Here is a 27899-nt window from a genome sequence, read left to right as displayed (position 1 = left end):
ATCATGGAATTTAAATCTGAATTTACATGGATGTAATACATCTTTTAAATTTTTTAGAAAAATATTCTAATAAGGTTAATAATTAGATTATAAAAAAGGTGACATAATTGTATTGCTGACCTATAAAAAAAGATTGATCATTTTTTTACTAAATAAAAAATACAAATAAATATCATAGTTACGTGATTTGTATCACAAATTAACATTAAAAACTTGTTTAGTTGCTATTGAATGGTTTGTTGGACATTACAATTTTTACTTTGGTTTTGTTTTGATAAGGAAAATTTTGATTTGAAGTTAATTCTTAAACACATTATTTCTTCAAGTGTCAAAAAACATTAATGGCAATATGTTATTTTTGTTCCTTCTTTCCAATTTGTCCAACCTTCTACAACCATCTTGACGGTTGGTAAACCAATCCAATGTTGCCCACATTCACCATCCATCCAAAATCGACCTCATCAACCATTCATCCATCAAATTATATATCCATTCGACCTCCACTTAATTCAACCGATTCAACGCTGCCACTGCCGCCGCCTCGGTTGCGTTAGTCGCGCTTCACGAGATTCACACCTTCTTGCAAATTTTTTAGCCCAATTTTTATCGAGACAAGAGCTTGACAGCTAAAAAGCAAATATCTCCATCGACGGCAAAGAAAAGCATCGGAGAGTTTTGTTGAATGTAACACACTAAATCTCATGCAAAGATAGTCACCTTTGTAAAAGGTATCTAGTAAATCATCGTTTCTACAAGTAACCTGCAGATTAACTGATAGTGCCGCTTGACTCTTCGGGTCTCACAAGCGGCACACCGTAACAAACACAGTTATTCTCTTGTACTTAAGTTAATCAATGTTCAGTAAAAAAACATCTCTTGATCAAGTATCAGAGCGGAATTAACATCCCACAAGTGAGGATTGCTCCTAGGTTAGAATATTTCTAGTTTTTGCAGACTATAACAAAACGTGGTGACGCTCTACTTGCGTAGGAAATCGAGAGTATCTGTATCTCTTCATTCGAACCGGACAGCATGTCGAGTGATCAGTCTCCCATGATCACCATTAATGAGAGCAACAAATTAGAGGGCTCTGCAAATTATAGTGTGTGGAAATTGAGGATGAAGACATTGTTGAAAAGAGAGAATATGTGGGACTTAGTAGAAAGCAAAATGACACCAGTATCATTTCCAACAACCGTAGGCGCGTCAACATTTACTGCAGAGCAGTTTAAAATCCACAAACTTAAAGCTCACGCTCTACTAGTGATGGCTGTGAAGGATGAGTTCGTAGAAACCGTCTCCAAAACTGAAGACCCTTCTGATACATGGCAATCTTTGAAGAACATATTTGAGGCTGGAGATTCTTTTCAAAAATTACTTCTAATTACTCGCCTTCATAACATGCGTATGGAAGAGGGAGGCTCAGTCGAAGAGCACTTACGCAATGCTAGAGATTTAAGAGTAACCTAGTAGCCATAGGACACAGTTGCAGACGAAACTTTGGTATAATTGAATTTGAACGGACTTCCCCCCAACTATGAGGGAATAATTCAAAGTCTTACCATACTGGACAAACTACCCACTTTTTCATTGATTAGCTCGAAGTTATTGAACGAGTCACATCATCTTGCTCTGCGCAGAAATCGCTTAGGAGAAGAGCATGCACTGATCACATAATTCCAGGGTTATCCGAATCAAATTTTTGATCGTGAAAAACAACAGAGTCAAGAGAGAAGAGACCACAATACACACGGTTGCAGCAACCAATCATCAGGATTTCAGCATCGAACTGACAATCACGGATTTCGAGAGGAACCTCTCGTATTAGTCACCGAAAAACTTTTCAATGCTTTGTATGCGGGTCACCAGATCACCCAGCTCGAACCTATCCAAACAGGTATATAATGCGCAAAGAAGAAAATAACATCAATCTACTTACCAGCAAAGAACAAGAGATCTCTGATGCGGCTAAAGACATCAACGTTGCACTTACAGAAATAACTCATGAAATCAAAAAGAACCAACCTTGGTATCTTTATTCTAGAGCAACAAGGCACGTAACAGGCAACAAGGAGTTTCTGGAGCTTTACACACCAAACAAACAGGGCTCTGTAACAATGGCAGGAGGAAAAAAACATTGTGTAGAAGGATCAGGCAGTACTAAAATTTGTACGAAAGATGGAGAAATAAAGCTTAGAGAAGTTCTTTACGTGCCCAGTTTCAAGAAAAACCTAATTTCCTTACGTTGTTTAGCACAAATTGAGAAACTTATCGCTTTTTCTAATAATCAATGTTGGATTATGAGTAAACACAATAAACTAACACTAGCAAGTCACCAAGACGAAATGAATGGATTGTATAGAATCAAACTGTGCTTCCTTTGCACCAAATGACAACAAAGTATACATCACTGAAACGGCATCTATAATTATGATTAACACAAAACAGGCTGAATTGTGGCATCAGAGGCTTGGTCATTTGAGTTATGACAGCCTCCGACACATCTCATAGAAAGGATTGGTCGAAGATATACCACCAATCCCTATAATAAAAACAATTTGTGAACAATGTTTAACCGAGAAGCAGCATTATGAAAGATTCCCGAAGAAGTCAAATACTAGGACAGAAAGAATTCTTCAATTGCTGCACGCCGACTTGGTCGGACCTATGAAAACTCCATCACTGAATGACTTTAGGTAATGTGCAATCTTCACTGACGGCTTTTCACGATCTTGGGTATTTTTTATACGAGAGAAATCAGATATACTACGAGTATTCCATCAACTGAAACAGCTCACAGAAAACCAAACCGGACTGAAAATCAGTGGTTTGCGAACCGACCGCGTAGGAGAATTCATATCCTCCGCATTTTAATACTGTGAATCGCACGGTATTAAACGGAATTCTCCTCAACCTCATTCTCCAACACAGAATGGCATCGCCAATAGACAAAATCATAGTCTTTGAGCTGGCACGTAGCATACTCGCAGGTTGCAATCTTTGTGGCTACCTATGGAGTGAAGCCGTTAATACTACGAATTTTCTGATCAATCGGAGTCTGACCGTCGCCAACCATGGAGTCACATCAATTCGAAACGTACTATAAATCTAAACTGAACATTGATTTCTTAAAAGTCTTCGGCTGCCTTATCTACGTACATGTGCCAAAGACGGACGGAAGCAAACTCAGGACAAAGAAATGTTTGCTTATGGATTTCAATGAGCAAACAAAAGCATATCGCTTGTTTGATCCTTCAACTAGCAAAATTATACTATCTCGGGACATAGTGTGTGACTAATCAAAGGTTGGTTATGAGTATGCTATAAAAACTGCCAAAGCAACGGAACAAGTAATGTAACTGCTTACAAAGATCAGCGATCAGACTGAATCTTCAAACCAGAAAGCTGATCACAATTATCATCAGATAGAAGTACCAATATATGAAGATGAACTACCCCTTAGCGAAACTTTCCATCACAAAGACATTCCTAAATCAGAAGTTGTAAATTGACAATTCTAGACTTTGTACTTGATATCAGCGACCCTAGTCTAGAATCAAGAGTCACAAGCTAAAAACAAGAATAATGGTAAAACAAACAAGTTGAAAGCACGTCTTGTAGCAAGGGGATTTGAACAAACACAGAGAGTGGACTATTTTGACACTTATGCACCAGTTGTTAGATGGAGCACTATGAGAACAATTTTTACACTAGCATCACAAAAGAAGTGGAGTCTACAACAACTAGATGTGAAAACTGCATTCTTAAATGGAAAGAAAGATGAAGAGGTATATATGCACATCCCTCCTGGTTTTCAAAGTGCTACACAACGAGGTAAAGTTTGCAGATTAGTTCGTGCCTTATGCCGATTAAAGCAAGCACCATGAGCGTGGTATTCTTGAATTGACTCCCACTTCATGAATGAAGGATTAGTCAAAGCTTAGCAGATTATAATCTATACTACTCCATCAACAACAACTTATATACAATTGTACTTCTATATGTCAATGATTTTATTATTACTGGAGACAAAAATATTGAAATACAGAAGCTAACTACTCAACTACTACAAACTATTGAAATGACTGAACTTGGAGAGGCTACCATGTACCTTGGAGCAGAACTAAAGCAAAACAATTCTGGGATATGGTTCGATCAAGAAAATTATATTAACAAACTACTTCACAGATTTGATATGATCAATTGTAATCCAGCAAGGACACCAATGAGCTCTAGCCTTCATCTACAAGCTGACATGAATCAACCACTGATTGAGGAAACAAATTATCGATCTCTGATTGGTGGTCTCTTATATACATCCATGATCTCTAGACCGGATATCTGCTTCGCAGAGAACACACTTAGCCGTTATACTCAGCATCCACAAGTAGCTCACCTAACTGCTGCTAAACGGGTTCTGCGATACCTCAAGGGAACTGCAAATTCTGGAATCTTCTATCCGTATGATAACTACCTTACTCTTGTAAGTTATGCTGATGCAGATTATGGGAGAGACATCGATACTAGAAGACCGATTTCAGGTCTCATACACAAGCTTGGCAAATCACCCATAGAATGGTCAAGTAAAAGGCAAGCCACAGTTGCTCTCAGCACTACCGAAGCTGAATACCGGGTGCTCTCTGAAGCAGCAAAAGATGCCATTCACCTCAGACGTATGTTGCAGGAATTGAAAATCCTCTGTTCAAATCCATCACTTATACTAAGTGATAGTCAGAGTTGTATAAGGCTGGTTGACAACCCTATACTACACTCTCGTACTAAACACATAGAAATTCAGTTTCACTTCATTCGAGAAAGAAGTCTTGCAGGTGATATTGTTGTTGACTACGTACCGACCTCTGAACAGCAGGCTGACATAATAACGAACCCATTGGACACATTTACATATGGTTGTATGCGTGAAGCAATTAATATTACTCCTGTACCATCCTCAAACTAGGACCCAAAGTTAACCTCTCATGTATCGCTCTGCAGAACAACGAACTCTGAAACTTTTGAATTGTGCTCCTCTGAAGCCTATCACCTGTGACTTGCACTCTTCCCACGACGCATAAATTCCAGGTTGAAACCCTACCCAGACAGCGTAGAACTTCTGCAACCTTGACTCAAATCTGAACTCATTTCTTGTTTTTCGACTGCTTACAGATCCAGAGGGAGCCTCATCCATAGACTCATATCTTATCACAGAATTATGTACGTTTTCTAGTAAAATGGCGACAGAGGAGAAGACACTTGCGCAAGCTCGACGTACAGCCACCGCCACCATCCATAAGCCTAGTATGAACAGTTCACACTGCTACAAATGTCAACGATTTACTCCATCAAAAGAACTAATAACAGAAGACTGATAATGAACGAAGAAGACTTACAGCCTGCATATCTTCGAATTCTCGACGCCAATGATCCATAGTTGTTAGACGCAATGAGCTCTAGTGTGAGAAGGGAGTGTTGAATGTAACACACTAAATCTCATGCAAAGATAGTCACCTTAGTAAAAGGTATCTAGTAAATCATCGTTTCTACAAGTAACCTGCAGATTAACTGATAGTGCCGCTTGTGAGACCCGCTTGACTCTTCGGGTCTCACAAGCGGCACACCGTAACAGACACAGTTACTCTCTTGTACTTAAGTTGATCAATGTTCAGTAAAACACATCTCTTGATCAAGTAGTTTTATCAAGTTTGACAACGTCCAGCACACACAGACAAGATCTTGGTCTCAGTAAGCCAGTTTCCACCACGCAGGTCGCAACCACCTCGCCGGCGATGGGGTCGCCTCCGAGATCTTCCGATCATGCGCACCTTCGCCCTTGTTAGCTCATGAATGTAGACCTCATGGGACACTGCAGTATCGATGTGGGCGGAGCCGAACCCAAGGGCCGCAGCTTTTCGTGTGGTTCCTTCACCGACTTAACCACGCTGAGAATGTCTTCTTCCTTGCTTGCGGTTCCGACTGATTGACATTGCTGCATGCAAACAAGTCGAGAGCAACTCGTTGTTATCCACGCTTTGAGTGTTCTCCACCACTCGCAGCTTTGGTAGACTTGCACCATTTTCATCGCAAGCGAATTCTGCTGGAACGCTGGAGGGAGTAATACAACTATCAACAGCAATTGGTCTAGTTCGGCCTGAATCAATTGTGCGGAGTCGTCGATACAATTCGATCATGCCGCGACCGTTGTCTTCACTGGCGATGTGGTGAAGGAGACCGCGTTCATATCTGCAGTCGCACCCCATCTTCTGAATGGCTTTGATACTCATGTGCTTTCTGATTTATGGTGCTTATAAATCAGATGTTTATATCGAGGTGAAGATCCAAATTACATAATATCAATCTCACCCTTGGTCCATGTTGAATAGAATTAGATATATATATGTAAGGGTATATATATATATATATATATATATACTCACACTCACACATAATATACATGCTTCTAAATAAAAAAAAATTATCAGTACTCTAGTTTTTTGTAATAATCATCATTTTAAAATACTTTTACAAAACATTCAAAAAGGTAGATGGAATCACCAAGTCTATATTAAATAATTATATAAAATTATAAAGTGTCTTAATATTCATTTCATGTACATTGTTTCATATATGTAACAAGAATGTTTGGTAAAATACACACTTGAATTGCAATGGTAGATTACATCACAAAATTTCTAATACAGTTAGAGTCTCAGCAGATAAAAATTAAATACTTGATTTAAATTTTGATCCACCAAAACTGTCAAAATCCCTTGGATTTTGTTTACATAAAATTTGAATCTTATTGAATACCACAAGGATTACAAAGAAATATTTGAAATTAGAATGCCATTCTTATGAATCCTTTAAAATGAAATGCTATTTCTTACTTCAACATAAAAGTGTAACATCAAATCCATTTACAAAAAGATGTGCTTAGAACTACAAAGAAAAAAATAAAATATTGGAATGAGTTGCAAGATTTGAAGCATGATTAACGAAGTATGCAACTAATCAAATTATCTAATAATTTTTTGTTAATGTATTAAATTGCATACACATCTATTATTTTAACAATTCAAATTTTAAAAAATAATTATGTATACCCACACTTTTTGCAAGTACTAAAATAACTATCTTATATAACTGTGATAAGCTTTTAATCTCTTTCTTTAAAACAAATAATGTTTTATGTATGAAGTACTTAAATTGTTCAAGATTAAAATAATTTCTTTGACTTATTTCTCTAAATAACATGAGAGTATTACCAATACAATATTACTTGAACTTAAGCTTGCATCCACAGTTTTTTTTTTTTTTTTTTTTTTTTGTCATGTTATCTTAATTCAATAAAAGCACTGTTCTTCCTGAAAATTTTAAATTAACTGTTGAGAGTAATGAAATAAAATTTCAAACTATACAGCTTTTACATACATACACACACACACATATATACATTTTAAAATATAACAAGAAGAAAACAACCAACAAAGAAACTAACAAAGAAACTAACAAAGGAACACTAATCAAAATTCACAAGAACTATTTCCTTTCTCAACTATTCTTTACTATATATACACATATATATATATATATATACACACTCACGCATTTCCCTCATGGATTTGCAGAGGTGATGGATATAGCAAACATTGAAGAGGCAGTCAGAGGGGGATGGGGCTTCAATTTGAATATAAAATCCAGGGGTTGTCCTCGTGAGTTGCTCCCAGCGTCGACGATTCTTCACTATGTGGGTAGTTTTTTCTTTCTTCCAGCTTTGGCGGTAGGACCTGGAGATCGTGCAGTGCGAGCAGACAGTAGCAATGGCGATGCACGATCGCCCACGACGGCAGGAAACGGAGACCCACTGCAATACTGCAAGGCGAGATCACCGCAGGGCACGACACATGAGAGAGCTAGCTAGCTAGTGTCATTGGCATCGCTAGCGTGCGGCAACCAGCTGGTGCTGCTGCTGCTGGTGCAGTCGGAGGTGTGTGACCGATCCACTGCGGCACATTGGCTTACAACGATATGACCTGAACCTTGTCAGAGACAATGCTACCTCCTCTCAGGACCAGGACCAGGATCAGGACAACCACAAAAAAGGATATAATACTCGGGAGATGCCTGTTGTCAGTTCATGGTGCAGGACCCCGCACATGACTGCCCCGCTGCGACGAAGCCCTTTTCCAACACCTCCAACTCTCTGTGTAGTTTTTGAACGGTTCCAAGGGAGAGGGCTTTACAATCATGAGCTCGGATAAGGAACATGCTGCCTCATCGTCTTCTTCTTCGGCATGAAACTGGTGAAGTGGCTTTGTTGTTACGAGAGGCGGCAGCATCAGAGCGCCTGCTGGGGCAGGGATCAGTATCCGGCACGATGTTGGCCACCAAGAGCTTGAGGCCCTGAAGTGTCAGAAACTGACAGGAACCTGAAATGACACGGGGTGGTTTTTTGCTTGCTGTTGAGGCTCCCGTTCATCATGATGTGGAGGGAAGACTAGTGTATGGTGTCCAAGCGGAGTTAAGTTGTTAGAGAACAGTACTCACAGGAAATTGGTTACGAGAACGATGCGTGGGGTTGGTGTTAATGTTGGAGGTATCGGCTGTTGATTGTCAAAGGAATAAATGGCGACGTCCTACTCCGGTGTGGGACAGGGATCCACATCAGCACATGATCGGCTCGAACGAGTAGATGTGACTGCCAAGAAGGGATCACTTCTCGGTGTCAGAGACGCCTGAGGATGGGTGCAAGATTCTTACCGATGTGAAGAGCAGCTCAGCGGTGACATCTTGAAATTTGATGTGGAACGGGTTCTTGATACCAGAAAGAAACAAGAATTGTGCAAGCAAGCAAACGACAGACCGCACACTGTTTGGATCGTTGAAGCAGGCACTGTGTTGACCATAATCATGGCAGTTAGTGCATCAACGTGATGAAACAGAGATCTTTTGAAAAGGGTCGTGGAGATTCTTGAGGTGACGATAAATAGATGGAAACATGCAAAAACGTAGTTTAGATGGCGAGATCAACAGCCGCATAAACATCTCCATTGCTCTCTCTCTCTCTCTCGGACCCAGATTATATGTTTATTAAAGCATAGGTCCGAAGCTCAAAATCTATCAATTGCGCCATTCTTTTTCCGGGTGTTGGATGCAGAATAAAACCGACGTCGGAAGGTTTATCAATCAAAGAATGAGTTCGCACAGAGCAAAATCATCGCACGCTTGTGAATTGCTCAAAGAAATTTATTCTATTAGAAGTGATCACGGCGCGGGTGGCGGACCAGCAAACGAAGTCTTCAATCCACCTCGGCACCGACTGGACACCAAACGATTTCCGAAAAGAGAAGCTCTCACTCTTAATAGATTTAACGATCACAAAGCTAAAATACATTGAAGGAGCGGGCGAAATGCATTGACGATCGTCACACCTCCGCCACCTTTTCCCACTCCCTACTACGACTTGATGAAATTCCAGGGAAATTCCGGGGGGCTATAAATAATAATGGATCTTCTGGAGCGTCACTCGATAAACTCCCGTATGAACAGTCTTGGTGATCAAAAATTGCTGCCTTCGAAAGTCTGCGAGAATGCCCAATTCGCCGGCACTGCGTCGAAAGAGGCCACTTCTGCACGGTCGCTAGTGACAACCCTGAAGGACAGCGCCTGTCCCATGAGCGCAGCGTTGCGGATCTCCCATAGCTGTCCCCAGTTGCGCGACATGGCATTCCAGCCCGTGGAAGAACCCTTTATGTAGAGCTGCTGGACATCCCCGGCGCCGCCAACGTTCGTAACGAGAACCAGAATGAAGTAGGGATTCCCGGTGATGGTGAAGCGGATACCCCCACTCTTCTGGCATCGCACTCTGTGAGCAATTTCGCAAGTCAGCATTTGGTGCTTCACTTCGTTGTATCAAGGAGGAGATGAAGAATCTTACCGTGAGAATTCTTAGCAAACGTTTTTCAGATTCATACGTGGTGAATTTCTGGAGGTATGTAGATACCTCTATGACATGATAACATCGTTCCCCCATCAAAACCTTCCTGTGCATAGCTACCGGTTTCGTGTGCTAGAGAAATTTGCAAAGAGGGGATGATCACAGGAATAAAAGGCGAAAGTTTACCTCCTGTATTTTAGGGTGACGACGCCGCCCACTGGTTGAGCGATTCTGGTGAAGACGGGCTGGGAGAGGTCGAAGTGCTGCCTGGGGTAATCGCACCATCCTCCAGTCGAGCCAGTGGGGCAGAAGTTGGTGGCAGTGACAACCACAGACGAGCTGGTGACACAGTACCTGGAGCCACTGGAGTCGCAGACGAGTTCGAAGCAGGCGCCGCAAGTGAGGCCCGAGTTGAAAAGCGCCTGGCTCAATGCTGCCGTGTTAGTGCCGTAGCCTGTGCTGTAAAGATTGCCAAATCCGCAAGCTCCACCTGTGCATCAAATTGCGTGAGGAGATACGTCGTCAATGGAAAAAAGGAATCGGATCACAAATCATGGACGACCAGGAGACGGAATTGTCTACTCGAGCGGCAGAGTCTATATGCGCGAAGCAGCAAAGGTCGTGAATGCGCTAGGCAAAATATATCAATGGCTACAAGCTAAGCATCGGCCTTGCTCTTCAAGAATGTAGCGCTTCAACCTGAGGGAACACCTCACACTTGACATAGAAGTCGACGCATTGCATTCCAGACGAATCATCAAGCAACAAAGTTTTCTTCCTCAATCAATTTTTCTGCCATGAACAAACTCAGACCAACCACTCGCAAGATTATTCACAACACCCAAAGATACAATGTACGACGTCCCCAACCTGACAGCAGAAAGCTTCCCGAATTGACCGCCTTCCTCATGAGTTGTAGCAAAAAAAACTACAGATACGAGCGAGGCGAAATCCACGACACACCATAGTGTCGAAACACAAAACCACAAGACGACGACATTCAATTCCCGGGACTCAGCAATGCCCGCACATCCACCTTGAGTTCCAGATGCATCTGCGCCGCCATAGAAAGTCGCGTGGGCATCAGTCCAGTCCGTGGGCCCATAAAATGCCTTCACGCCTGGCATCCACATACACCATTGTAGCATAACTAGCAGCAGTAGCAACGGGACACCACCCTCACCAGCTTGGACAGCCATGATTTCTGCTGTGTCTGCGACCTGACCCCTTACCTGCAGACCATAATCCCCGAAAGAGATTCAGGAGAAAATAGATGCGTTTTTTCTCCTGTAAGCAGGAGCGAGAGGTTAGTAAAGTGTGATTCCGAGACACTGCGGAGAAGAGAAGCGGACTCTTGAAGCTGATTGTGCACACACACAGACAAGAGAGAGAGATTGATGCGTAGTGGCTGCACCTCGCCTCACTGCGAGTCTAATTAAGAAGCCTCTCCGCGCGGGCCCTGCCTGGCCCAGGGCAGCCGACGACGACGGCTGCGTGAATGGAAGAATGAACAGATGAATAGATGAATGTCGTCCACATCTCTGCGATGCAGTGCGGCTTCATTCGTTCATCCTTTGGGTCTCACCTGCTCTGGGGGACTTCGGGGGAATTCTTCTTCCGCTGAAGTTGTCTCTCTCTTTCACTCTATGAAAACTGTCTTTGGGGTTGAGTGTTGTTTATTACATGAGCCTTTGATGTCATACTTCTTTCCAAAAAATTTGCTACAATGTACACAAATTGAAGATATCTATATACCCACACATCAAAAATTACTTTTTCCCACTATTTTTGGAAGATGAAAATTATGTTTAGTAAAATATACTTGTGTGTGTAAGTATGTATTTATATGTATGTGTACACACAAAAATACATACACATGTTCACAAAGATATGTACAATAAATGCAAAGTCTTTAAAAAGGAATATTCTTCTTTAAACTTGGTTATCAACTTGATATGGAGTAATATTATTATATCAAAGACATGAATCTCAAAGAACTAAAAGATCAATAAACTCTTTTTTCACTCAAAAATACTAGAAATTCACTCAAAAATGGCATAATATTAAACTAAAATATTTATTATCAAAGACAAAAAGATTAAAAAGTGGTTAATAAGTATGAAATAGTATCTAACTAGGAACTATATGGCAACATTTTATCATGGACATACATATTTATTCCAATAATTATATATAAAATTAGGTAGAATTAAGTAAAATTAGATTAATTTTATAATATCTTCCAAAGAAGTTTTTTTAGACACTTTGTAAATGCTTCTTTGACTTTATACATATTTGTAGTTAATTGATAGGTTAGAAACTTGGTTACATATTAACTATATTAAAATTTTAATTATATGGCATACATATAAAAAACTTACCTTGCAATTTAAGACATGTATCTAAAAAAGTCAATACATATTGAAGGTCATATAGAACATCATTATATAGCTCTTAATTAGATAGTATATATAGAAGCAAGAAGGAAGACTTTTTCACTCTTGTCAATGTCTTTCTAGTCTTTAATCTTGTTTTAAGACTTTTTAGTCTTCTTGTCTTTGAAAATAGCCATTTTAGTTTAATATATTACCATCTTTGAGTGACTTTTTAATCTTTTTGAGTGACATAAAAGTATATTGAATTTTCTTTCTTTGAAATTCATATCTTTGACAATATGAGAAGAGTACTACTTCATTATTTTTGTCTTGTTTAGAAGTGAGTGAATTACTTCTTTTCTATTGTTGTGTTTTAAAGGTTGTGGACTATCGACCTTTAAACAAACAATTTAGTATTATAACATTGATTTTCTTTAAAGAAAGCAGATCACCTTTCTTTATGAAAATTTTTATTTGACATTAGAGATTTGGATTACTCTCTTCTAGTTTGATTTGTGAATTTATTAAATTATTTGAAATGACATGAAAAATCATGGAAGCTACATTTCGTAGAAGTGAGAATAAATTTGTAATTATTACAAATCTTCATGAACTTGTCAACGTTCTTAAGGTAGAAATTTTATGCATCATCAATGCCAACTAGAGAAGAACTATTCTTACACTTATGGACAAAGTCCAAAGTCTATACCAAAAAATCATGTGATTAAAAGAAGCAAGTAGATCAACCTCACAACCAAGTTTAAGAAATCTTGTTCTTCCAAGTACAAGAGAAGCAAGAATTAATATACTCAAGAAGCTTAATAGAATAAGATCAAAATTTTAAGGATTTTTACAACAAGTTAAGCTCTATTTAAACTTGCATCTTTTCCAATATTTCAATGGATTTATATCTCAAATTGGATTCATATATGAACTTCTTTCTAGAAATGCTATCATTTGATTTACATCTTTGATAGAAAAGAACTCTTGACTTTTTTATGATTTGAATTCATTCTTAGAAGTGTTTACAGCTAGATTTGAAAAAAGTGATTAAAAAAGATTAGTAGAGACTAAGCTCTTATCTTTATAACAAGAATCATGATTAGTCACAATATATATTACTAAATTCCAAAATCTTTCTTGCAACGTGGATTGCAATGATAAAGACTTTTTGAATCAACTTGAATAAAGATTGAAGGATAACATTAAAGATTTATTATTAGCAATATTAAAAGAATATTTTTTGAAATAATTTATTGCTCCAGTTATTACATGCAATAATCAAATATTTGAAAGGCATCAAGAATAAAGATTTGGTTAGAGAGCAACAAGTCTAGTATTGATGTCAACTTCTAAGCTTTCAAAAACCTATTCATCAAGGTCGAAACCAATAAAAATTCATATAATACATTTTAAACCTTTCATTGAGCAAGTCTTTAGAGTTTGTCATTATATCATAAAAAAGTTAACTACATTACTTAAAATTATCTAATAAAACAACACAATTACAAAATTAAGAGCGCAATTACCAAAGAAGACAATGTATTGGAAAAGAGATTTTTCTAGTTACAATAGAAACCATGTAATTGGAATCATGTACAATACCTAGTAAAGGTCATATTCTCACTTCAAATCTCTTATCTTCTTTTACAATAGATATGTATTTAGGATCCAAAAATCATAAATTCTTTATTTTATTAGATTTAGAAGCCTTGGCTTCTTTTATAGATGAAGACTTTGTTAAAAAACAAGAAATATTATTACTCAAGAAAACTAAATTTATACATGTAGAAGCCATAGACGGTTATTTTTTTGTCTTTTAGAGATATTATCCATAAGATTGTTCTTTTAGATATAATAATTAAAGATTATACTAGTGCGATAATATTTAGTGTAATAAGATCTTCTTTCAAATTAGTTATTTTAGAACTATCATGGTTAAAAAAGTATAATCATCAAATAAATTAGAATTCTTAAAACCTTAAGTTTTTTGTAGTTTAATCCAAAATTTTATTAATTAAGTAAAAATACATAAGTCTAATACATCCAAATTTTTAGTAATAGATGGAAGTGCTTTTATGCATGTGACAAAAATATGATCATCTTTTGCTATATATGCCATACTTATTTTTTTTTTATAGAAAGACATCAAGTGATATTTCTAATCAATATCAATATTTTTAGAATATTTTTGAAAAAAAATACAAATATTCTTTTTGAATATCAATCCTATGATTCTTTAATTGATTTGAAAGAAGGAACTCAACCACTATTTGGATCAATCTACAACTTATTGCAAAATGAATTGGTTGCATTAAAAAAAAAATAATAAAATAAAAAAAAAATGATGAGAATTTGGCCAAAAATTTCATACACTATTCAAAACTCTTTAATAAAAGCTCCTATCTTATTTATAAAGAAAAAAAATAAATCTTTATAGAGGTGCGTAGATTATTAAAAACTTAATAAGATCACCATGAAAAATAGATATCTCATACTTCTGATTTTAGGACTTCTTGACCAACTTAGTCAAGCAAAGATCTAAACAAAAATAGATCTATGAAGAGCATATAAATTGGTCCTTATTAAAAAAAGAAATGAATAGAAGATTATTTTTTAAACTAAGTATAGACATTTCAAATATAATGTCATGCCATTTGGACTTACAAATGTGCCAAATACGTTTCAATATCTCATAAATCACATTTTTTGTGAGTTTTTGATAATTTTATTGTCTGCTATTTAAACAACATTTTAATCAATTTTAAGAATATAAAAGAACATGAACTTTATATTTATTGTGTGTTACAAAAACTTAGAGATGTAAAATTATATACCAAGATCAAAAAGAATGTATTCCACACTACTTAAGTTGACTTCTTAGGATACATCATTTTTAACAAAGGACTAATAATGGATTTAAAGAAAGTCCAAACTATCATAGATTAGAAGTTTCAAAGAATAATAAAAGATGTACAATGATTTTTGGACCTTGTCAATTACTACCAAATCTTCATTAAGAACTCCTTTTAAGTTACAATCCCACCTATACGTTTGACTTGTAAAAACAAGCTTAGGTAGAATAAAGCTACCAAAATCTTATTTGATGCTTTGAAGAATGAATTTATTTATGCACCAATTTTGCATTGCATTGATTTTTTTAATGTATTTTTCATGGAAACAAATGCATCAAAATTTGCCTTGGGTACAATATTATCACAAATGGAAGTAGATAACAAACTCCATTTAGTAGCTTTTTATTCCAAGAAATTTTCAATAGTAGAGATCAATAACAAAATCCACAATAAAAAAGATTTGATTCTAAAATTATATATTGATGTAGAAAAAAAAAAAGATTTATTAGATGCACTTTATAGATATTCTCACCTTATACTAAAAAAATGAGATGCAGCTTTTTATCAATAAAGAGCAATTATATTGAAGCTTGAATAATTTCATTTTTAAGTAATAAAATCAACATTGACTATTGATTCAACCTTTATCAGGAAAATTCAATTAGATATGTCCTCTAATCTTTTTATTCATAGTATCAAGAATACTTCCTCTAAGTCTTATGATACTTTCAAGTTCGAGTTCAAAAACAATCTATTCTATTTTGAAGGTTGCCTATATATTTCAGAAGGAGAAGCATGTTTATATATTCTTCAAGTACATTATGACTTTTTAATAATAAGATATTTTTGATACAATAAGACTTTAGAGCTTACATCCAAAGATTTTTGGTGGCTACAAATATAGAAGGCTATGAAAGAATTTGTATATTCATATGACATTTATTCAAGATCAAAAACTTCTTCTCATTGATTTTATAGGTTTTTCCAACCATTGCCTATATTAGAAAAATCATGGTCTTTTATTTCTATGGATTTTATTACAAATCTTCCAAATTCAAGTTTATATGACTCTACATTCTTAATCATAGATAGCTTCATAAAAATGGTAAATTTTATATCATATACAAAATCTATTTCGGATGAAGAAATAGCTAAGTTTTTTTTTTATAACATCTATTACTATCATGGATTGTCAAATGATATTATATCAAATAGAAAAACACAATTTGTATCAAGATTTTGAAAAATTCTTTTTAAGATATTGAATGTAGATATAAGACTATCTTTGGCTTTTTATCCTCAAACTGAGGGATAAATAAAATAGGTGAATCAAGTTATAGAGCAGTATTTGAAATGTACCATCAACTATCATCAAGATGGTTGGATAATACTTTTATCATTGGTAAAATTGGTGTATAATAATTTGATATATTTTTTTATTTAACAAACATCTTTTTTTTATCAATTATAATTACTATCTATAACTTGATATTTTTTACTTTTTAAAAGTTAATAATCTTGTAGCAAAAGATTTGACAAATCATTCATTAGAGCTACAAGCAACAATAAAGGCGCAATTAAATTAAGTTTAAAAATAAATAAATAAATAAATAAAAAATACATATATCTATTGTAACAAACAACCATAATTCAATTTAGGTGACAAGATATGGTTACTTCATTGTAATATCAAGACTACTTGCTGTTGTGACAAGTTGGACTCTTATAAGCTTGAATCTTTTCCTATTTATAAAAAAATCAATCATATTGCTTATTAATTATATCTATTGGAATCTATGAAGATCCATCTCATATTCTACATATTTCTTTTTGAGCCATATAAGAGAATAAATATCTTAAGAAGAAAAAAAATACTATATTTTCCTATAAAAGTAGATAGTAATTAACAATTCAAAATAAAAGAAATCTTAGATTTCCAAAATAGATTAAAATATTTTATTCATTAGCATGGATATGATATTAGTGAACACTCATGGAAGTAAAAAAATAATCTTACAAATGTAGCAAAGAAGGTTGAAACTTTTCATTAATGATATCTATCAAAATTAAGATAAAAAATAGCAAATCCTCACTATAAAAGAAATAAGTTCCAAAAAAAATAGCATTCTACCTTCTACCTTAATTTGTAGCTTTTGTATATTTGTGACATAAAGAAGATGGAGAACCAATAACCAACAAATTCAACTCAAGAGTTATCATTTGTTGACTTATTGGATGAAATATTGCGATTGTTACAACCTTCAAGACAACGTAATCAAAATAAAGATCTTTAAGAACAACATATTCTTCCTTGAATAAATAGAAAGATATAATATATTTGGTATTACAAAAATCAAATAACAAAATGTTCTTTTTGTCCTAGTATGGAATATTATTAATGGGTGGGAGTACCTATCAACCATCTTTGAAGAGAACAAAGATTAGAGTATGTAGCAAATACAATTTATCACATCTTCAATTTTTTTAATATATAATGACTACTCCTCTTAGAACTTGTCTTTAGAAGGAAGGATAATATTCTGGACATATGACTTAAATGGCGTGCATATTTAAGACATATGTGTATTATATGTACACCATATTGTTAGCTTGTATGACAAGCTATCCAAATGTACAATGCATGGCTAACTTGTTGGCCAAGTTTCTAACCTATTATTCAATTATAAACATATATAAAGTCAAATATGTGTCTATGAAGCTTCTAAAAAGCTTTGCCACAAGATAATATTAAATCTACATACATTTACTTTCTACCTAGTATTTCTTATCTAAGTAAATATGTATGTTTGTGTTACATTGTCCTAATTGAGTTGAAGCTTAATATGCCAAGGCCACATTTGATTTCTAATCACTAAGCTGATTATACACATAGATTGCATGAAGTCAAAATCATTGAAAAGTTATCAATTAATTTTTATTCTTTTTTCAAATAATGTCAAGCTTGTAATTTTATATCATTATATTTTGATTAGTTGCATGATAAAGTAGGTGGAAATGCTGTTGCAAATTGTAATGATAGGTCACTTGAATTTTATACTCCATAAAGTTTATAAAGTTCATTCCAAATATATAAAATGTATTATATACAATATTATTTCCACTAAATTATGGGATTGATTTGTATCTTAAGGTAGAATTTATAGAAAGATATAACTTAACACAATAGAACCATATTGGTTTCACAATTTTTTTATAATTTTGCAAAAGTTATAACATATTAGGGAGTAACTAAGTAGAAGTAATACTATATATGCCTATGTCAAAGTTCATGCCTGTGTTTTAAGTTGTATTTTATCGATTGACATTGGAAATGTTAAAAATTCATACACATAAATATAGTTTTTAACTTAGGATATGTTTGCATAATGCAGAGAACAAGGCCAACAATCACAAATAAGAATAAATAAATGCATTAGTATTACAATAAAGAACTGAAAGCTTACTATGCAAAACTTTGCAGAATGAGTACCAATTTTTAAATATGAGGTTTAATGGTAGATGGTAAACTTGACATATCTACTTAATTTGCAAAACCCATCCACATGGATCTTATTGATTTGTTGGAGACCTCTATTGGTATAATAATCGACAAAGCCATTTACAAAAATGAACACTTCAAAAAACAAATCAAAGGTGCTGTTTCAGCTTTTAGGAAAAAAAGTTAGCTTGTGTCCATTTTTTTTGGTACCTCCTTATGATATGTATATATTGAAATAATATAAAACATAATTGATTTCAGGTTTGTTGATAGGGAACCCTCCAATTCTCGTATGAAAAGAAATTCACAAGATGTCCAAAAGGTCCTCAAATATGAAAAGGATTGAAGATAATATTCACTGTACTGACATCACATCCTCCCAATTCCCACTCACGCTTATCAAATCAAGAGTTCGAATCCTCTGAACATCAGGGCACGTTGCGGAGAGAGAAAGGCTCACCACATTCTCGCCTTCGTTGAATGTGCAAAGATAAGATCGCTGAATCGAATCCCCACGCCTGCTGATCTGAGGCTCAGGGAACGTCTTAACAGTAGCTCCGACTTCCCGCTCGACGACAAGCACGTTGTGAAAATCCCAATTCGGGATGAGACGGCAGCTTAGTCCGTCATAGCTACGATCATCAACGTCATAAGTTGCGGAATAGATCACTTCTCGGCTGGGGCGGCGATCGATGTGGGTCGATCGTGTCTCCGTCTCGATGTAGGGGAGTTTCGATTTGACGGGGTATACGCGAAAAGGAGTCTTCAATTTGCAGAAGGGGACGCTAGGGTGAACAGACACGCCAGTTGCAATTTTGTCGAACACACACCGCTGGGTGATTTTCACAGAAGCGTGATGGCGTCGCTGGCGGTGGAATTGATGCCTTTCGTACCCACATGCAGAAATTGAATCGATCATCCTATATTGATAGAGAGAGTGAGTTAAATCCCATTATTATTATTATTATTATTGTTGTTGTTGTTGTTTTTCCGGAATCGTGTTGTGGTCCGGGCGCCGAGGACGAGATGGATAGCGAGCGTTGCGGAGGCGGCCATACTTTTGGTCTGAGTGTCCTTCGCTTACATCCTTGCTTTCTTACAGAATGATTTGAATATTGGCAGCTGATGATGCTGACAATCGTGTAGGGATCGAAGGTTGGCGCTGGGCGGTGTGTGTGGCCTTGTTGGGGATGGAGGCCCCACTCAATCGAATCGTATTGCCATCGCGCAATCTTGTCTACCTCCTCACACTTCTGCAAATAATTGAATAACAAAACTGGTGAAATTGTGATTTCATTGATGGTTTAGGTATAGGGTTTAGGTTCACATTTTTTCATGGAATCAAACCCTTTTTATGTACATAACTATGCTATATACACACGCCATGTAAGCTTAAAACAAGTTTTTTATTGTTCATAACAATTTATTTATTTTAACAATAATTATCACGAAATGAGGTTCTTTAAGAAGCTTACCAACTCTTACTGTAAAAAAATTCAAGTCTGTCTAACCATTTAGAGTTGTGTTTACTATTGTTGTTATTGTCTTAAAGAGTATCTCAGTACTTTGATCTGTTGAAAAATAAGTTTGCAGACTTCTTTTTTTTTAAATATATATTTTGTGATTTTCATTTTGCAAAAAAATTAAATCATCTATACCACATGTAAAATACTTTAATAACTTTTATTTTCTGTATATCTTGTTCATATTAAGACTGATTGAAAATCATTCTATTCACAATATGATTAACTGCTGAAGCAATAAATGGAAACGTTTAAAATACAATGATATATATACACACACATATTAATATAATATGCATGTGTCAATTTTTACTACAAATAAAGCATACCTGTTTTTCAAAAATTCTTGGAATGAACATGTGTGTGTAGTTTAGACACTCACTCAATTTCTTAATCCTTTTAAACCATAAAGCCTTAAGACTCCTATATAAGTCAATGTCAAGATAAAGAATTAATCTATTTTATTATTTTTAATAATTATTTATTCAAACAAACTCAATGGTTATTTAGAAACACATCGTGATTTGCATGCAATGGTATTTCAACAAATGTTATTGAATTGTGCTATTTTTCAACAGAGGTACAAATGAAATCCCAACCCTTGTATTCAGTCATATAAAGAATTCTAGAATTTGATGGATGGTAGTCATTGTAAACAACTTGATTTTTAATGTTTTCAATGTATAAAAGAATTCAATATAAAATTACATGGTAAAATTCCAAGATCTCAATATGTTATAACATATACCTTCAATTAGCAGAACCTTAGTGTAGTCAAATCTTTCATTAATTTGTAATAATACATATATATATAAGAAAGAAACTTACATATAAGACAAAGAGACAAAGAGACAAAGAAGCCTTCTCATTGGCCAAAATCAAGAAATTGTTAACCATCAGAAAGTCCTGCATAATGTGCGAAAAGACCTCAAGTTTACCATATTTAAAGCAGATCATTTTACAGCTTTTTTGTGCCCAAGCGCAAGTTTCAGCTAAAATAAATAAATAATGAAATCCTAATACTTCAAACTCAAACTTATGATTTATATATCCACAGGTAGCACAGGGAATAGGGAAACTGGCACATTTTAAAAGAAAATGCTTGCAATGGAATAGAATGGGGTGTAATGAAATGTCATAATCTCATGCACTGGCAGGGCATGGCAGAGCATCAAGCCTCACAACCCATCACACAATGAATTCCCTGATAAGATAACGGACCCCTTGACAGCCATGAGAACACACAAATGACCCAGGATTCTCTTTCACAAAATGGAACTGTCTGTGTTTGGTTCTATGTATCTATCCCATTCTTCCTGCTTGTCTACATATTCTATATATATATATATATATATATTTATAAAAGGTTTATTTTTTTCTGGATTATGGATGAGGATTATTTTAATATACATGGAATGATAATGGAAGTGAGCCCATCAGGGCGGTTGATTTCACAGTACAAAGGGCCTCATGTTGGGTGTGTGTGTGTGATGAAGTGGGATCACTCATTTGGGGCTGGCTGGCTGTATTTGAAGCCCTAATTTGAGAGAGTGCTGTGAGTTTGCCACCAGTTTCAATGCACTCAGTGAGCCACATCTGCTCAAGAGCCCCCCCTTCTGATAGAGACACTCTTCCATTGGGACTCAGCCCATTCTCACTCACCACTGAGACAAAATATTAGCCAGGCTAAGATGGATGGATGGATGTCTGAACGAATGAATGAAGAGAAGATAATGGATGAATGAACATTCGCCGGGTAGAAGGCGATCTTCGTCTTCCTCCGTGGAATTCGAAGCTTGACCTAATTTGAAGCTGTCTCGGGATTTGAGAGATGCTTCTGTCTCGTTTTCACGGGATCATTTCGAGGATTGAGCAGTTGCGTATTTGTGTGGACTTTCGATGCATGAAGAAGAAACCGAGATGAAATTTGATCCTAACTGCGCGTGGGAACAGTCCCGTTGAGGTGCGCATTTACTGTAAGGGTTTAGGGTTTTGGATGGACACAGAAGTTTTGTTCTCTCTCAGGGAATTCGATGTGTTGATTAGAAATTTTGAGGTTTTTGTATAGTACGGGTTTATTTCTGGGTTTTCAGTTTATTGAGGTTCTAAGATTTTCGTGGCTAGTAGAATTTTCTTTCCCTTCGCTTAAAGGAAATAGCCGTTTGTCATAATACAATCTGGTTTTTGGTGAACGTGCAGAAAGGGTTGTGGCTCAAGCTGTCAAGCTGTAACTCCCATGAGCTATATCGTATGCGGTTTTGCGGAAAGAAGAAGCAATTGTTTTGCCTGCAGTACTTACATTGTGCGGATCCAATTTTTTTATTCGCTGCTTCCTGCGTTTCAATCTTGTTTAAATAATTATGGAATTTTAGCAAAGGGTGGAGATCAACACTCACGTGGAGAAGAACCTCATCCTAGAGAAGACCTCGAATCGAGGCTAGAAAAACAGTGTTAGAGCCAATCAAAGAGATGCTGATGCCCAAGTAACCTTCTCCCTGAGGTTTTTTATGCATGTCAACTGAATTCACCCTTAATAAACATTGCTTTTTCTTGGCTTCTTCACCTCGATGATACATACATCTTAGTCCTATGTATCTGAAGTTGTAATGTTATTCTGTGTTGCTCAATCGACGTCATCAACTATTCGTGACATACCACGTCCCAGTTTAAATGGTAGGCGGAACTTGTTGATAAGACCGTGGGATAACGTGGAGCTTGCTGCTCCAACTTATCTCATCGATCGGTACTGAGGTTCAATTTTCTTTCCATTCTTTCCAACCTGATTCGTTTGGTCAATTTTTCACAATTAAGATTGCTTGTCTGGCTCCCTTGAGCATGCTGTGTTAGTGGCTTCTGACAAGCACATGCTTGCGACTTACAACAACAATCGGCAGCAGATCAATGTGAAAAAAACACTTCAATTCAGTTTCTCTTTATGCAATACTAATAGAAGCTTACCGGGCTTTGTGTTTTTTTTCTTTTTCCGTCTTCAGTTTCTAACAAACAACATCACAAGTCACAATTGGATTCTCTTCATAATTGGAGGTCTATATTGTTGTGTAGGTTGGCTGCAATTGACTAGGGGAGATCCAGCGCACTGCCTTGCGATCCAGCGAGCTCTTATTACAGCATTCTTTTTTTTCTTTGACACGAACAACTTGTCCCGAAGACGACACCTGAATCTCGTGCCCTAGTCATGACCCTCGCTCCTCCAGCCAACCAGACGTCCGTTTCGTCCTTCGCGCATTCATCATTAATGCTTCAATTTGATTCCGTCACTCTCATAGATACGGTTTGTCGGCTCACCAATCATATCGCATGTATGGCAGAGTCGCTCTTGCATCACGAGCGTTATCATTTTGCATGATTTGGGATTTTCGGGGCAATGAGTTCTGGTAATGAGGAGACGGGGAGAGATGAAGCTTTTCTGTGTGTATAGTGCAGTTGCGGAGACCGAGGTTGCAACTTGTTTGGATTACGACGATGCCTGGATCGCTCGGAAGGGATTTATCAATTTGTCGCTGAACGATCCCCATAATGTTAGACGCCCACCACTTCGGAGGCAGCGCAGCTGCAGTATCCGGTGGTATCCGCTTGCCCGTCTACACTGTCAGATGCACTTTTTTCGTAGGGTGCCAAGTTAGGGGAATTTAGTGAAGACACCGCAGCTACTCAGGTGGGAAGTTTGAAGTAATATGTATTTAACAATTAACTCAATAAAAATTTCATACTGATCATTTTATTCAGGAACCAAAACATGAATGCACACTTCTTACTCCTTTGCCCTATCAGCAAAACACCGTCTCATCTACAACTCGAAGTTGTATGATGATTGCTTGAACGGACAGCCCTGGGAAGTTCTACAAACGAACGGAACGGGACAATCGGCAATAGATTCCTCCAGCGCTACCATGCATGCCACGTGAAATCTAAACTAACAGTGAACTAACTAGTTTCAGGGTGCTCAAGTGGAGTTTGTCCCATTCCATTTTTTTGAAGGACTTCTCAGATTGATGATGTGGACTTTGGAGCGTTGATGAATTTTCCTGTTAAGATTCACGTTCTCACTGATGTGCGCGGGAGCTGAATGAAGGATTCTTCCTCGTGGGGCTGATTACATTGCATTTCTTATCACTATATTTGTTGAAGTATGCTTACAAACCTGATCCAACGACACCCTCGCTGACGACTTGGTCTGTAAACCAGATGAAATGGAGACTAGATAAAGCATGCGTTATATGGTTTGTCACAATACTGAAAGTGTGATTTCCGATCAACAGGCTCGTAATTAAGATCAAGGGAAGTCATTTGATTCGGCTGCAGCATTCTTCAATGTACATGGCACATGGCTTCAACTTCAGAGTGCATGGGCTATCTAATGTATCGGACTGAAAACTCACGAGATATGGCGACAATGTGGGCCACATGTAGCACCCTAAGAACCATAAGACAAACGTTGTACAACCACCTACCATCCGATACTTCATGAACCAACAAGCACAGCTGTAGGAATTCGACGATGGTACGCTTCGAAATGCTCTGCGTACACTCGATTGCACCTAACCATTGCGGAGTACGTCTGCGATTCAAGCTGTTTGACAAGAGACGAGGATATGTCACTTCACCAAATACCGAGATCGGACCGCCACAACTTCGAACTCCCGACGCATAGATCTCACAAATCGCGATAACTCATTGTTCTTGTTCAACGATTCAACAAAACTCGCCGCTGCTTCCATCCGCGGTTTGCATTCAACCACTGCAGCACATACGAACTAGGTGAGCACACACAAACAACATTCCCTTGATCACACTAATGCACATTCTCACATGTTATGTGCCATAAATATTCGTGGAAACGTTATCAACTAGCACAAGAGAAGAAGGGCAAGGGTAAAGGAATGACTAGACTGCCGTATAGAAAAATCACTTACTCGTCCAAGAGCTGGTACTTTTATCCAAGCGGATGGAGAAACTGAACACTCGGTCAGGATCACGGGGATCCACATTCGTGAAGATGAACTTCACGGCTGTCACAGAACCCAATCTAACTTCAGTGAAGATAAGCACACTAACGATTGGTTCATTTTTTACTCATTCTGTAGCGTGAGATGCTAGTTTACAGAGACAAACACTGCATTCAAAGAAGGTTCCGAATCCCGAAGCCGACATCCGAGATAAGAATCTGTACATACCATCAGAGTACTCGCAACGTAAACTCAAGAGTCGTTTGTACCATCCAGTGGCTTCATGCAATGCCTTAACCTTTTGCTTTCTGTGATTGAGCTTATCTGTGATATCTGCAAACATAGGCTCCAAACTCTTAGTAACTTTCAGTTGATGCAGTCTTGACATCAACCCTCGCAGTGCATAGTTTACGCAAGCCATTTGAAATACAGAAGTGTCTTGAAATGCCAATAAGACATACTCAACCAGATTTATTTTTAGAAATCTTACCTGACATGCACTTGGAAATGAGTGCTTCTCGGTCTGCTTTCAGCTGAAACAGCTTCGATGTATGCTCATGGAGGTCTTCTAGATTTTTGTATATCTCATTAGTTTGTTGCTCGCACTTGAGGAGCTCCTCTTGTTGCGTATCTCTCACTGCATGTCAGTCACAGAGTAAAACTTCGCTTCAAAATACCGCACCGAAAATTTCCAACACCACAATGCAAAGCAAAAGTACCACTTCCTTCGACAGTTACCTATCTCGTCTCCAGCAAGAATACTGTATACTAGCCAAGCAAAATGAAAAAAAATAAAGAATAAAATAACGACATTAGAGATCAACCAAACCTTTTCTAATAAAGTGATCTTCGGCGTCTAGGGTCTTAAAACGGTCCATTACCTCCTTAGCATTCTCTGCAACAAACGTACAATACTTCTTCAGAATAATCGCATCACACTGAAATAGACGGCACATGTGTGACGATCCAATCGCAGCATCACTAAAGAAACCCTGCTCTGTCTGACGTCTCCAAATCACAATCTCCGATTTCGACGTGCTCTCGCCGGGCTCGATTGCAAAGACCTGTTGCGGTGAACAATCCACGATATCAAACAACCTCGAGCGATCCCCTTAGAAAACGAAGAAAAATTCTCCTCGGCCAACGAACCTTGCGCAGAGGCCCGAATGGAGGCAGCAGTTGCAGTAGAGTCACTCAAAACATCCTCAACCTGTGAGCTCCAAACAGTCATGCGCTTCACAAGCTCTCCAAGCTCATTTCCAAACTCCGCCCCATTCAGCACGGCACCACCTCCACCATTACTCCCGGTAGTCGAGCGCTCCATCGCTCTTTCACGGCCTCAACCGCTTTTCCTAGTTTTCCCGCCAACCTTAACCAAGACCAACGACTCAACCATACAGGAAATTTCCAAAAACTCAAAACACTTTCGATGCTAATAGGAATTTGGCAGACGATTCGTGCACTCATGTGTTGACAGAAGCAATCGGCGGTGAATTACAGGCACAGCGACAAACAACATTTGTGTGCAGGCAAGAGAGAAGCACAGCAGGGTTTGAATTTGAAGAAGACAGGAAGAAGGTAGGTATAAGCCTCCGCCCTCCTCCCCCGCGTTTTCGCGGCCTTGAGAGCCTCCTCGCAACAAATCGCCATGTTTCAAAATTTATAAGGGGGACCTTGATTGTGCCCATTGCTATTTTATATATTTAATATTGGTAATGCAGTAAAACTATGTAAAACTAATATTTGATTATATATATTGGCTGTTTTATATTTTTATTGTATGCTCAAACTAGTATCTTCTAAAAAAATCTTTGTCTTCTATTTTAAAAGTATTCACGTCATGAAAATTCAGTTAATTCTAAACAGGAAATATTAAAAAATATAAAAAAATGTATAAAAATAAACGTGTTGTCAAAACTTATAAACTTGTCAGAAACTTGTAAACTGAATCTCTGTCTCCACCACCACCACAAACGAAGCCAGTACCGTCATCCCGCAAATATATTAATTGCACTCTTAAACCACATTCATGACCAGAGTGTGAAACATTTTGGGTGCCTTCGAAAGACAATGCACTACCTAAGATCAGTGAGTAATTGGACTAGAAAAGCATTTACATGGTGCACCCGGTTTTGGGTTTTGGGTTTAGGGTTTAGCATTACACGGTGCCCATTATCCAGGATTGCATACTTGCTTTGCAAACACAAAAGACGGAAGAATAGCACTTCATTTGGAATTGGCACAATTATGAGATAAAACCTGAAATATAATGGTTGATTGTTGAGTGTAGGTGACGAAGAGAAGAGGCGGTGAATGACTGTTGGGTGTAGCTTGAAGGACATATTTCCAGCTCTGCACACCACATCAAGCTGTGGAAGCAGAGAGGACTGTTAGCTGATTGTGGTAGAAGAAAACATGCGAGTTGCAGAAATCTCATCTTCTTTCTCACTGCTGATGTTCGTATCTATCACGGCATTTTACAGAACACGTTCAAAACAGACACTTGAGAGCATGCTTGCAACATTTTGCGGCTTCTGAATGGATCATATACGTAATACTTCAGAAGTGAAATGGCTCCAGCGGAATCCTGAGCCCTAACAGAAATGTCTCGAGGTAACTGCAGTTGTCTCGGTGTTTCTACGGTCCTATTTGCGATCTTTGTGCATATGTAGTCAAGCTTACGTGTTCTTAATTGCGCCGATTTTTTTATTCTTATAATTATTATTTTAGAGGTGGGGGGGGGGGT

At 37.1% G+C, this 27899-nt stretch overlaps 3 protein-coding genes across 6 annotated transcripts; 1 reads left to right on the top strand and 2 right to left on the bottom strand.

Moving 5' to 3' along the window:
• Nucleotides 1-731: 731 nt before the first annotated feature.
• LOC141045686 (secreted RxLR effector protein 161-like) lies at nucleotides 732-5782 on the top strand. 2 transcript variants are annotated; one of them, XR_012218022.2, is made up of 3 exons: nucleotides 732-4304; nucleotides 4503-5082; nucleotides 5167-5782. XR_012218022.2 is itself a non-coding variant. In XM_073535692.2 (3 exons), exons 1-2 carry the CDS (start codon nucleotides 4082-4084, stop codon nucleotides 5073-5075), a joined length of 672 nt encoding a protein of 223 aa, XP_073391793.1. In that variant the 5' UTR covers nucleotides 732-4081; the 3' UTR covers nucleotides 5076-5082; nucleotides 5167-5780. The 2 variants fall into 2 exon arrangements, 1 of the variants encoding a protein (XP_073391793.1); XM_073535692.2 differs by having other exon boundaries at nucleotides 732-4673; nucleotides 4996-5082; nucleotides 5167-5780.
• Nucleotides 5783-9229: 3447 nt separating this feature from the next.
• Nucleotides 9230-11359, bottom strand: LOC112285508 (expansin-A10). Of its 2 annotated transcripts, none has more exons than XM_024526408.3 (3): nucleotides 10971-11359; nucleotides 10121-10424; nucleotides 9230-9862 (listed from the first exon to the last, which is right to left on the bottom strand). In XM_024526408.3, exons 1-3 carry the CDS (start codon nucleotides 11131-11133, stop codon nucleotides 9556-9558), a joined length of 774 nt encoding a protein of 257 aa, XP_024382176.1. In that variant the 5' UTR covers nucleotides 11134-11359; the 3' UTR covers nucleotides 9230-9555. The 2 variants fall into 2 exon arrangements, with proteins under 2 accessions (XP_024382176.1, XP_024382178.1); XM_024526410.3 differs by lacking the exon at nucleotides 10971-11359 and adding an exon at nucleotides 10805-10964.
• Nucleotides 11360-24474: 13115 nt separating this feature from the next.
• On the bottom strand, nucleotides 24475-26808 carry LOC112285947 (uncharacterized). Of its 2 annotated transcripts, none has more exons than XM_073535671.2 (6): nucleotides 26303-26808; nucleotides 25983-26048; nucleotides 25644-25790; nucleotides 25382-25486; nucleotides 25121-25216; nucleotides 24475-24945 (listed from the first exon to the last, which is right to left on the bottom strand). In XM_073535671.2, the coding sequence occupies exons 1-6, from the start codon at nucleotides 26475-26477 to the stop codon at nucleotides 24803-24805; spliced, it is 732 nt and encodes a 243-aa protein (XP_073391772.1). In that variant the 5' UTR covers nucleotides 26478-26808; the 3' UTR covers nucleotides 24475-24802. The 2 variants fall into 2 exon arrangements, with proteins under 2 accessions (XP_073391772.1, XP_024383136.2); XM_024527368.3 differs by having other exon boundaries at nucleotides 25983-26217; nucleotides 26303-26438.
• Nucleotides 26809-27899: the final 1091 nt, after the last annotated feature.

Source organism: Physcomitrium patens, chromosome 8, assembly GCF_059467195.1.
Source record: "Physcomitrium patens ecotype Gransden chromosome 8, ASM5946719v1, whole genome shotgun sequence".
NCBI classification, from domain to species: domain Eukaryota; kingdom Viridiplantae; phylum Streptophyta; class Bryopsida; order Funariales; family Funariaceae; genus Physcomitrium; species Physcomitrium patens.
The sequence above is the reverse complement of the archived record's forward strand: the minus strand, read 5'-3'. Positions and strand labels throughout refer to the sequence as shown.